Below are 12667 nucleotides of genomic sequence, written 5' to 3' on the forward strand. Positions count from 1 at the left end.
GGGATACGCAGTGCGGGGGAGGCGCTCTCGATTTATGCACGAGTTGAGTGAGCCAGTCAGTCAGGAGTACCCTAATTAAGTTAATAACAATGTATCTACCTATATAGTTTAAGTTTAAAAAATTTGGCTCTCAAAAGAAATTTCAATCGTTGTACTGTTGATATTTGGCTCTATTGACTAATGAGTTTGCCGTCCCCTGGTCTAGGGGAACGATGACGCTCCAACCCACCGAGCCACCCGGCCATGGCTGAACATTTCTTATATGGACAGTATGATGTGGGATGTAGGTGATATTTCCAATTCTCTTATTAAAATCTCTTATGCAAATTGGCTTTAATCGATGAAATGATAAAAGGTAGTGGAGCTTCATAATGGAATGTCATGAAAACTAGTAAATTGGATTAAAAGATCCATGAGTCACCCCTCTTCTTCCCACAAGACACCCAGAAGACTGAAGGTGGAACCATATTCACCCGTCAGTGCCGGGATGGGAATCGCGGTAACAAAGCTACCAGAAAGGTCTAGGGCAGCGGTTCTCAACCTGTGGGATGAGACCCCTTTGGCGGTCGAACGACCCTTTCACAGGGGTCGCCTAAGACCATCCTGCATATCAGATATTTACATGATGATTCATAACAGTAGCAACATTACAGTTATGAAGTAGCAACGAAAATAATTTTATGGTTGGGTCACAACATGAGGAACTGTATTTAAAGGGCCAGAAGGTTGAGAACCATTGGTCTAGGGTAAGTACCAGCCTGCCGCACAACAGGGAGAAATGCCAACAACAGTCACTCATGCCAAGGAAGTTTCTCAAAATGGCAGTTTTGCCGAGAATTCCTGCAGCAATTCTCCACTCCCATTTCATTGATTGCACTAGTACATATTGGCCACATGGAGGCACCAGCACACTCCACAACCAAATTGTTTTTCCTAAGGATACAGCGGGGTGCTGTTCGGCCTCCCATGGTGATTGGTAGAAATGCTGCTGCTTCTGAAAGCATATAATAGCCAAAGAATAGAAAGGTGGCCACATCCAGAGGGCTTTACAAATAACATACTGCACTTTGCAGTCTGTTCCACTCCAAACCCCTTTTAAGAAAGCGTCACAGGGACTCCTGCCCCCACCATGCTTCAGGTCACCTCTCCATGAATAATCTCTGACACATGCGTCTGGCCCTGGTCTATCTACTGAGCTTGAGTCCTGCATCGCTAACTGTGCTCCAGTTCCTGCAACCATCACTTCAAACCCAGCATTCATCTTTTCTTACAGACCACTGTCCCTCCAGATTTTCTGGCCTCTCTCATTAATAAAAACAAACACTGCCCAGCCGGCGTGGCTCAGTGGTCGAGGCGTTGACCTATGAACCAGGAGGTCACGGTTCGATTCCTGGTCAGGGTATATGCCCCAGTTGCGGTCTCAATCCTCAGTGTGGGGGTGTGCAGGAGGAAGCCAATCAATGATTCTCTCTCATCACTGATGTTTCTATCTCTCTCTCCCTCTTCCTTCCTCTCTGAAATCAATAAAAATAATAAACAAAAGCAAACACTAACTTTATCTGACATGTGCCAAGCTTTACATGGATTAACTCACTAACACTTAAAATAACAAAGGAGTTTGATATCTTGTTCAAAATCGCATAGCTAAAGAAGTGCCGGACCTGGGATCGGAATCCAGGCAGGCTGGCTTCCATCTGAAGGCAGCTGTGATCCGGTATCTCCCTTTGAAGGCAGATGTTGATAGTCTCGGTATTTCACATGTGACCAACATATTTTTGTTGATGACATCAAGTTAAGCCCAGAGGCTAAGGGGATTCTACTAAACTGGAAGGCCTCGGTGCCAGGACAAGGTCTCTGGTTCGTGCTGTTTCCAGCACCTCGCACAGTTCAGAGCACACTGCAAGCATTCAGCACACACTTCTGGGCTGAGCTGGCTGAAGTCACATTTAAATCAGCAAGTACACAGGCTAAGAGACAAAAAAAAGTACCTCAAAACCCAAATGTAGTTCCACCAACAGTAACTCAGAACTGTGACAGGAGTTGCTATTTTGATAATAATGAGCAGAATAATCTTGTTTCAAAGTCAAAATAAATGTAAGAAAGAAAATGATTGTAAAGTAGTTATAAGTGCAAAGAGTGTCTATAAAAATCTTTATCCAAAAAAAGTATGGTGAAGTAGGACGAGGTAGAGGAGATGGGTGGCTGGTGGGAAGGGAAACTGTGGCCATCCAGAGGCAGCTGTCGGGGAGTATTCTGTCCAACTCAGATGTTAAAGCCCATTCCCTCACTACGGCGTGAGTTGGGTCTTGGTTTTAGAACATTTTACTTGTTTAATTTCCTGTGTTCCAGCAAAGTCAGAACTACCACCTTACTCAAACTTCGGTAAGTCACAGAGGGCTTCCTAAGTGACACCCAGGGCGAGAGCTGCAGGGTAAGTAAAAGTTCGCTGGGAAAGTGTGGGAGAGAGAGATTATTTCAGGCAAAGAGCATGTGCCATGGGCTGGGAGTGAGAGAACGAGGTCCCTTCTAAGGAGTGGCAGGGATAACACCAAGTTAGGGAGGGTGTGGGGAAGGGAACGTTCTCACACATTGTTGTGAAGGGTATACAGTCATACCCACTCATAAATTTCTACAGGGAACTTTGGGAACATGTTCAGAGCCTTAAAAAGTATTCAATTTAACCTAGCAATTTCATTCCTGGGAATTTATCTTATGGAAAAAATTAAGCATGTATGTGAGGATTTAGCTGCAAAGAATAGAAAAATGCTGCTTCTTATAAAAGCAAAACATTTAAAGCAACCTCAGTGCCCATTTATCAAGGCCTCGTTAAATCAATTATAACATAACCGTAGTTCAGAGCACTCTGTAATCATTATAAATTGTGCCCAAGTCCTGACCGGTTTGGCTCAGTGGATAGAGCGTCGGCCTATGGACCGAAGGGGCCCGGGTTCGATTCCAGTCAAGGGCATGTACCTTGGTTGCGGGCACATCCCCACTGGGGGGTGTGCAGGAGGCAGCTGATCGATGTTTCTCTCTCATCGATGTTTCTAACTCTCTATCCCTCTCCCTCTCTGTAAAAAATCAATGAAATATATATATTTTTAAAAATGTGCCCAAGATTAGTATTTATTGGCTCAGTGGTTGAGCATTGACCTATGAACCAGGAGGTCATGGTTCGATTCCCAGTTGGGACATATGCCCAGGTTGCGGGCTTGATCCCCAGGGTGGGGTATGCGGGAGGCAGCCGATCGATGATTCTCTCTCATCAATGTCTCTCTCTCTCTTTCCCTCTCCCTTCCTCTCTGAAATCAATAAAAATATTTTTAAAATAAATAAATAAGTATAATAAATAAAATCTATTAGCATGAAAAATGTTCACAATATAACATTATGAGAAAGAAAAAGCAAGATATGGTACACTATTGTAGTATGGATCCTATTTCACAAATAATGAGCAGAAAAGTGCTTATTTCTGGATGGTGGAATTATAAATGTTGTTTAGCTTATCTTTTTCATATTTCTTTAATAAACATGCAGTACTTTTTTAATAGGAAGACATATTAGTTACTTCTTCACTTTTTAAAAGACTCACTTGTCCCCGCAGTGAACAGAGATGAATTAAGCCATACATTCAGTCCCTGACCAGCGGCTATGAGGGTGAAAGAATATGGGTTCCAGGAAGGAGATCTCAGTGGCACATCCCCACGGCAAGGTCCGTAGACCCTCCTCCCCTCCACACACACCTGCACAAATCCAAACGGGAAGAGGCGCTCCGTCTGCCCCTCAGAGCCGAGGTGGAAGGTCTGGCGCCAGTCCTCAATGAGCGCGGGGAACGTGCAGTTGTACAGGTCCCTGTTCAAATCGATGTTGGCCTCCCCTGGAAACAGTCCAAGTGGTGAGAGAAGTTTGGGGTAGAAGCAGAAATGGCCACACAATGCTCCCCAACCTCTAGCCCTGCCTTGGGAAGTGGGCCTCCCTGCAGTCTCTCTGGACTGGCCTTGCTTGGGCCGACAGAGGCATCAGCAAACATGATACAAGCAGGCTTGAAAAGTGCTTCAGTTCGGGGGTCTGCTCTCTCGATACACCTGGAACCCTGAAACTGCTATGTAAACAGTAAATAAGTCTGAGCTAGCTTGCTGAAGGGTGGGGGGCCACATTGAGAGCCATGGGGCCCCAGCAGGTAGACAGCTCCCAGCCAACACATGGGAGAGAGGCCAATCTAAGTCACTCGGCCATCAACCTGCCAGGTGGCCAAAGACACATAAAGATCCCAGCGGAAATTAGCCAAAGCAGCCCAGATGGAGAACCGACCCTGCTAGACCACAGAACAGGGAGCTAAATAACATTGCTTTTGTTGTAAGTCGCTAAATTCTAGGATGGTTTGTTATGCAGCCGAGCTAACTGACACGGTGGAGAAACAGCAAATCGAACACTCACCCTGGTACCATATCACGCCTTTCAGAGTCATATTATGTAGTGGATGGATCATGGCGTTCCAGAGAACAGAGTGTTTACTGGGGCCACTTATAGAAGCCGGTGAAGTGAACCTGAAATCGATAAGGCGCACAAGTGTCAGGAGAGAGCTAGTGATCGATCACATTATGATCGCTCACGTGGGTGCCTCTCCAGCTTTTACTTGGGGCAAATTTCTGATGACAGCAACACAGGATTACATTGAACTGCTCTGCCTCACATGGACACGTGTGAACAGTCTCTGAATTTCACCTCCAGGTTCTTCCCAGGATAAGGGTATCAGTCAGTTTTCCACGGGTTCAGCGTGGGCCACCCCAGTTTCCAGATCAGGTCATTAAAGCCACGAAGAGAAGTGTTTTATTACGAGTCTCACACACAAGGCAATAGGTCTGTTTGACTAGTCCTCCATGAATAGACACTTAGATCGTTTCAAGCTTTTTGCTTTTGTAAGCAACGCCACAATTCTCTTTCCTATAGCTTCATCATTGCATGCAGACAAGTATTTCCTTAAGATCAACTCCCAGATCGGAAACGGCTGGGTGAACGGACACATTTTTTTTAAAAGGCTTTCAACGTGTTCCTGAGTTTCTCTGTAGAATGCCTGTAGGAATGTACACCCACTCTCCCACACCCTTGGAACTGTCCCTTCCATGTCCTCAGAGATCTGGGAGGCCTGGCTTCAGATGCCTCCTGCTTTACTGCAGGCAATTCCTTCTGCTCCAAAATGGAATGTCTTCACACAGGCACACCTTTACCCAAACAAAACCAAAAGCTCAAGTCCACCCTCTTCCCAGAGGCCTTCCCAGGACTGATGAGACGATGTCTGGGAAGGCCGTCCACGTATCGTTCATCTCTACGTTAGCAGGACGATCAAAATTTTATTAAGTAGCCCGTCCTCCGACCCAAAGCCCACACCACGTGTCCTTCCTGATCTAGCTTTCCCTCAGAGTGCTTTCATAATCACTACACTACATATTTCTTTGATTGCACGTCTACTTGTTCTTCCTGTTACGGTGTTATTCTGCTAAGCAATACAGCACAGTGGTTAAGAGCAGACACTGAGGCCAGCCTTGCCACTTACTCGTGTGTCCATGAGCAAGTTACTAAAGCTCTCTCCGACTTAGTATCTTTTTTTTAAATATTTTTTTTATTGATTTCAGAGAGGAAGGGAGAGGGAGAGAGAGATAGAAACATCAATGATGAGAATCATAGATCGGCTGCCTCCTGCACGCCCCACACTGGGGACGGAGCCCGCAACCCAGGCATATTCCCTGACCGGGAATCAAATGGTGACCTCCTGGTTCATAGCTCGACGCTCAACCACTGAGCCACGCCGGCTGGGCTCCGACTTGGTATCTTTTTCCACGCTATGTTAACAGTATCTACATTTCAAGAGATTGTTGTATTAAATGAGTTACTATATATAAACTACTTACAACATTTTTCAGCATAAAGCTTTCAGTAAGTATTAGCTATAATTATTATTAAGAAAAAGACTCATAATTGCTTGTGCTGTTCTCAGATGGCTGTGGTGGTGGTGACAGTGAAAATAATACCTTGCCTGTGCAGGGAACAAGTTAATACATATTTGGACACTCAGCACGTACTTCACCCCCCAAAGGAGACCGCGATTCTCCTCTTTTATCTAATTTCCTGGCAGGCTTTCTCCCGGACTGCGGGATGCTTTCTTACCCTTCCTTAGGGACCCCGCAGGCTTTCAGCGACCTTCTAGATGACCAGGCTTCAATGGGGGTCCCGCCCCATGAAGAGGAGATCAGCCCCACGGGATACTGCAGCGTGTCGTACAGGTTGCGCCCGAAGAGCCAGCACACGGCCGACATGTACTCGAAACTCCCATGGCCTAAGTTTTCTGTGCAGAAGAAGAGGGTCAGGTAAAGAGTAGAGGGAGCCCTAACCGGTTTCGCTCAGTGGATAGAGCGTTGGCCAGAGGACTGAAGGGTCCCGGGTTCGATTCCGGTCAGGGGCATGTACCTTGGTTGCGGGCACATCCCCAGTAGGGAGTGTGCAGGAGGCAGCTGATCGATGTTTCTCTCTCATCGATATTTCTAACTCTCTGTCCCTCTCCCTTCCTCTCTGTGAAAAATCAATTAAAAAAAAAAAAGGAGTAGAGGGATACAGATGGGTCTAGGTGAGAAGAAGGGGTGTGGTCCATCCCTTGTGTTCCTTGCTAAGAATTTCCAAAAGTAGGAGAAGATTGAGAGGCCATGATCTCATTTGCAGAGAACCAAAGCTCCCTGGCCAGGCGAGTAGACCCCCCCGCCCATGCTCCCCTCTCACCTACAGGTTCCTGAGAACCTCGGAATACGATTAGTCCTCCTCAACAGGTGAGGGCAGAAAGGCCATCAGGCCCCTCTACCACCTTCTCCTCACCTCTACCTTTCCCTCGCCATTCGTCCCCACTTAGCTCCGTGGAAAGAAATGAGCAAGCAGGGAGCATGTCAGGAAGAAATGTGTCTTTTTTCTACCCCATTTTATAGCTAATGGTCATGAAGACATGGGCAGCAGGTAAGGGATGCAACGTCTGGCTAAAAGAGAAAGCGACAAAAAACAAAACTGGTGCTTAAATGTTCAGCATAGAAAGCTCAGGTGTCCATACAGCCCGGTCACTAACACACACGGGAGTGGTCAATCGCATGTGGGAAGAAAGCTGATGAAGAGGGGAACGGGCACACACACACTCACCCGACAGGGTCATTCAACCCAGAATTTCCTAAGGAACTGCTATGTCCAAGGCACTGGCTTGGCACCACTCAAGATCCCAATTCAATATGGTTCTGGCACTCAAACAGCTGAGAGTGTCATAGTGGGGATTCAAGTCAATTAAAATTGACGGAGCACCTACTAGGTGCCAGGCACGTCTAGATGGTGGGAGTATAGTAAGTAACAAGAAAAGGAGAACCATGGGATCTCTCCTCACAGGTCTGATATTCTACAAAATAAGACATCTATTCAGCTGAGTAAAATATAGGGCAAAATATGGTTAAGTGCCTCCAGAGGTACTAACTGTATTAAGGGGTTTTAAAAAGAATGAATGTAAAATGAAAGGCAGATCATAAAAATCCTAATAAAGACTGGCCTCCCCCGGCGCTTCCACAATACTCTACCAGTGGTTCTCAACCTTCCTAATGCCGCGACCCTTTCATACAGTTCCTCATGCTGTGGTGACCCCCAACCATAAAATTATTTTCGTTGCTATTTCATAACTGTAATTTTGCTACTGTTATGGATCGTCATGTAAATATCTGATATGCAGGATGTATTTTCATTGTTCGCGACCCACAGGTTGAGAACCGCTGCACACATAGTGTTTCCCTGACCCTACTGAACTATTCGCTTAGTTCACCCTATTCAGTGTCTGGACCTACCAGAGAGTCAGTAGATGTTTGTGGGCTGGTGTTGGGTGGTTGTGGGTGGCTGGTATGAAGCTGGTTTCATTGATGAGCAGGTAGAGAGAAAAGGTAATGAAGAGGAGCAGGGAGAGCCCTGGCCAGGGTGGTTCAGTTGGTTGAGCGGTATCCCATGTACCAAAAGGTCACTGGTTTGATTCCCGGTCAGGGCACATGCCCGGATTGCAGGATCCACCTCCGATTAGGGTGTATATGGAGGCAATCAATCGATATTTCTATCTCACAGATTATTCTCTTTCTCCCTTTCCCTTCCTCTCTCTCTAAAATCAATAAAAACATATTTTTTTTAAAAAAAAAAGAGGGAGAGAGGTGAGAAGTCTTGAAGGATAGGCAGAAGTTGAATAAGCAGAGCTGGCATTCTAGGCAGAAAAGACAATATATTAAAAGGCACAGGAAAATGTTGAAAGTGTTGGACTGGAGCATAGGTTACAAAAGGAAGCTAAGACTGGGGGGAGGGGAGTAAAGAAGATGAAAAGCCCCTTGAGAATGAGATTGTGTGTAGGCAGAGCAGCCCCCCAAAAATGTCCACACCCTAATGGTTATAACCTGTGGCTATACCTTTTGTGGCTAAAGGGCTTTTGTGAATGTGATTGGGGTTAAGGACCTGGAGATGGAAGAGGGTCCTGGATTATCCAGGTGCGTCCAAGCTAATTACGTGAGTCCTCAGCGTCAGAAAGCCTTCCCAGTGGCAAGCAGAGAGATGTGACCACAGCAGAGGCAGGAGAGACACGAAGTGTGAGAAGGACTTGGCCTATGTGCTCCTCCCCAGATATCTCACTGCCTCACCTCCGTCAGGGTATCACTGAAATGCTGCCTTTCTCACTAGGAGTTCCACGGCCACTCTAAACTGGAAACCACTATCTATCACAGACCCCAAGAGTCTGAATTGACTGCCTTCCCTGATGTATTTATTTAGTGTCATTAGCACGCATCACCCTCTAACGGTTAGAGTCTAACCCCGTGGTCGGCAAACTGCGGCTCGCGAGCCACATGCGGCTCTTTGGCCCCTTGAGTGTGGCTCTTCCACAAAATACCATGTGCGGGCGCACGTACAGTGCGATTGAAACTTTGTGGCCCATGCGCAGAAGTCGGTTTTCGGCCTGGGCAAGTCTATTTTGAAGAAGTACTGTTGATATTTGGCTCTGTTGACTAATGAGTTTGCTGACCACTGGTCTAACCTATCCCTCGATATCCCAAATGTATCTGGTGTCCGAGTTCAGAGAGTGAAAGGGGGGTGATAGCAAGGTATGCACCCCTTATCCAAATCTAAGTGATTCCTGAGTTTTGGATAACATGTGGTGAGAGTTCACAGACCAAAACATTCCTCCCAAATTGACCAAAATCAATTTAGTTCCTAAGTTCTTATAGGGAGAGCTCAGATAGTGTGATACGGAGTAACATCAGGTACTTCCCAGAAAGTTTACTGATTTTATTATTCATTTTCTACATCCCCCTGCTCTAGAATACCAGCTCCATGAGACCAGCTGTTTTTGCCTGTTTTATTCACTGCTATACCCCCAGCACCGAGGCCAGCGCCTAGCACATAGTGGGCACTCAAATAGCTGGTGAGTTAATTAATACTTGAATATGTAGGAGTCATTGAGGTTCCCGAGGTAAAGCATGGACAGACAAAACAGAACAGGGACTAGAGAGCTCACCAGGGGCCATACTGGAGGAAGGAACTGGAGAAAGCAGAGACCTCGGGCGGGAAGACGAGGGAAAGGACGTACCACGCCAGCTAACAGGAATGTGCGGCTCCCAAAGGGGGCGGTGGGCAGGGTCGAAGGCTTAGAAGTATCCAGAAGGTATCGTGAGAAGGACAGGAGTCATTTTGAGGTGAATGAGTTGCTGAGATGGAAGCAGAAGACAGACAATAAAGGGCTAAAGGAAAGGCAGTGAGAAGAATGAGAAAAAGAAGATGTCCTAGAAAGTTTTAACAAAGCAGAGGGGAGAGCGGAGGCACTGTGTGAAGGGTGTCTGTTATGTTCCGTTTGGCTGTTTCGTTATAAAGGAAAGCTAAACTCTGAGAGTAGGGACTGCGTCTGCCTTGCTCACTGCTCTTCCCTTGAGGCCGCACAGAGAGCCACTGGGAGTGGGCGGGGAATAAAGATTTCCTGCTGGACGCACAGACCAGAGCTGGATGGGCGGGAGAAGGCCCCAGAGGAAGTGAGAGCCCGCATCAGGGGCAGCCATGAGAGGACCCCAGTCAGCTGTGTTCTGACACGGAAACACAGGAAGAAAGAGGAGGACAGAGCATTGAGGCACGGAGGAGGGGTGCTCGAGGGGTCACGCGGAGCGGCCTCGGGGTGCTCAGTGAGGCTGAAGGTGGAGGCACTGCTCACAGCAAGGAAGATGACTCGGCAGTGGAATCTTGGGAATAAACGTATGGAATGGCTACCATCAGGAATAGGGTGAAGAGTCGATAAGAAATGAAAAAAGGCCTGGCTGGAGTGGCTCAGTGGTTGAGTGTCGACCCATAAACCAGGAGGTCGAGGTTCAATTCCTGGTCAGGGCACATGCCTGGGTTGTGGGCTCAATCCCTAGTAAGGGGGCATGCAAGAGGCGACCAATCAATGATTCTTTCTTATCACTAATGTTTCTCTTTCTCTCTCTCTCTCTCTCTCTCTCTCTCTCTCTCTCTCTCTCCCTCCTTCCCTCCCTCCCTCCCTCTCCCTTCCTCTCTGAAATCAATAAAAACATATTTTTTTTTAAAATGAAAAAAGGATGGTTGCAACCTAATAAATAGATTAAGAACCAAATTCAGGGTCTCAGAGCCCACCCAGGGTGCTGACACTCCATGTAGAGATGGCACCTGCTCCAGCAATCACTCACCTGCGGTGGGCTTAGACCACTCCAAGTCAACCTCAGCGAGATCCTCGAGCTCCTGCTCTGCCTGATTGAGAGACACGGAAAGGATGCGGACAGACGTGTAGGCCGTGGTGTTGGCCAGCTCGCTTACGGCATTAAATATCTAGAAAAGAAATAGGCATGTCATTTCTTACACCAACCTATTTGGTGGGTGGTCAACTATCCAACTGCCTCTTGAACACCATGAACTGTGGACCAAAAAAAGGGGCCCATCCTAAACCTGACAAGCTCAGGGGAGGCCAGCCTGGTGGACCCTACAAACTCAGAGACTGAAAGTAACCACAGAGGATGGTCTGAACATAAAAATTCCTAAGTAAAAGGGAGTCACGGCGGGTAGTCCAGTCCCAGGCCTGTAGCTCCCTGGACAAAGGTCAGTCTTTACCTGAAGTGAACCTGTCCATTGTCTTCTGCATCTAAGATAACAGACCTTTGAAATGTCAGCATGATCTCCTTGTCCAGACCTCTTACGGCACACTTACCGCACCAGGCAAGTTATCTTCTCCACATGCCACCTCTATGCACATGTTAATTCACTATCCTGCACCCACCCATGTAAAAGAAGTATGTGTCTGTTCATTTTCCTTTTGATCTGATTCCAGGTATTTCCTCGCGTTGCTTTCTCCCGCCCCCTTAATCGACCATCAATGGATTTCATATAACCCTCCTTGCGTCTCCTCCTTTGCCATTCTCTGGAGCATTTTCTCAATCCACTGAGATTTTGCTTCCTGACAGTTGTTGTGAGTTTGGCTCAAATAAACCCATAAGAATTCTCTACCGGTTTGGATATTTCTTATGTCTGAGCTCCTTCTGAGCCTTCAATACACCAATATGAAACGAATAACTGAAACCAATGATGGGGTGGTGTGAGTCACCTTGATCTACCCTGTCCAAAAGAGATCATGAAGAATCATGTCCCCAAAGAAGGTCGGAATGCAATAAAACCTGCGATCGCAAGGAGCAAGTCTGTGTTGGATGAGAGGAACAATGGCGTCGTTTAGGCTAAAGAAGAGCAACTGCCCATTGGACCACTGTGATATCTTGAAATGAAAATACTTCTATTCAGAAAAAGTATCTGAGAGCATAAAATTCTTTTAAAAATGGAGCCCAAAAGGCCTGGGGGAGGCAGATTGGTGTCATCCATACCACATAAGAGAAGCATATTAAACACACACACACACACACACACACGCCTGAGAAATGATTGCTGAACTGCTGAAACATACTGAAAGCAGCCTCAACGTGCTTATGTTCTCATCTGGGTCTCAGCAAATCACCAAAGAAAAACTTGGGAGAAAATAGCAATTTGAAGAGTAGAGTCCCGGGCACCTGCTGAGAACAGTCCCCAGAAACGAGACAAAGAAAAGTGTCCACCCCAATCGCTTTGTGAACCCACTGCTGAGAGTATGACAGGAAGGACGTGGAGTTTTTCTGGACAAGGACGTGTGTGGTCCTACTGGGCATCGTTCCTCTAGGAGCTTATGCATAAGTGCTATTTCCTTTCATATGATTTTTTAAAAGAAGATATTGTAAAGACATTATTTTGCTTTAGCTTTTGCTTTGTTCTTTCTTGTCTTCTCTCCTGGACTGGTCTGGTTTCCCAAACAAAGGGCTAACGGAGCGTCAGGAAGCCCAGGCATCACTGGCCTCGGGGAACGCGCGCTCCAGCTGAGGCAGGCCTGCCCAGCGAGAGGCACAGGAGGCTGGCTGCCTTCCATTGGCCGCTCGCCGCAGGAGCGCAGTTGGCTCGCCTTCCCTCCCGCCCACCGCCGAGAATACAGCTGGCCCTCCAGCCCACATTGTAAGATAAATGATGGAGCTGCCAGATTGCCCCCACAGAGCATTTCACTGAAATACGCGGCCCCCGGCCCCCACCCCCGCATCGCCTCTGGACTTGCCGC

The 12667-nt window shown here is 47.0% G+C and overlaps 1 protein-coding gene across 1 annotated transcript in view; it reads right to left on the reverse strand.

The window, feature by feature from the left end:
• Nucleotides 1-3706: 3706 nt before the first annotated feature.
• The window catches only part of LOC102437998 (sialate O-acetylesterase-like), a gene marked incomplete at its 3' end in the record, with an annotated part of 17640 nt that continues 8679 nt past the window's right edge, over nt 3707-12667 (reverse strand). The window contains exons 2-5 of the mRNA XM_006108356.3: nt 10734-10872; nt 6166-6343; nt 4438-4547; nt 3707-3877 (exon numbers count right to left, since the gene is read on the reverse strand). Of these exons, the coding sequence (XP_006108418.1) occupies nt 3707-3877; nt 4438-4547; nt 6166-6343; nt 10734-10872 (598 nt within the window). The remainder of the gene's footprint in view (nt 3878-4437; nt 4548-6165; nt 6344-10733; nt 10873-12667) is intronic.

Source organism: Myotis lucifugus, unplaced genomic scaffold (genome assembly GCF_000147115.1).
Source record: "Myotis lucifugus unplaced genomic scaffold, Myoluc2.0 scaffold_2151, whole genome shotgun sequence".
Taxonomy (NCBI): domain Eukaryota; kingdom Metazoa; phylum Chordata; class Mammalia; order Chiroptera; family Vespertilionidae; genus Myotis; species Myotis lucifugus.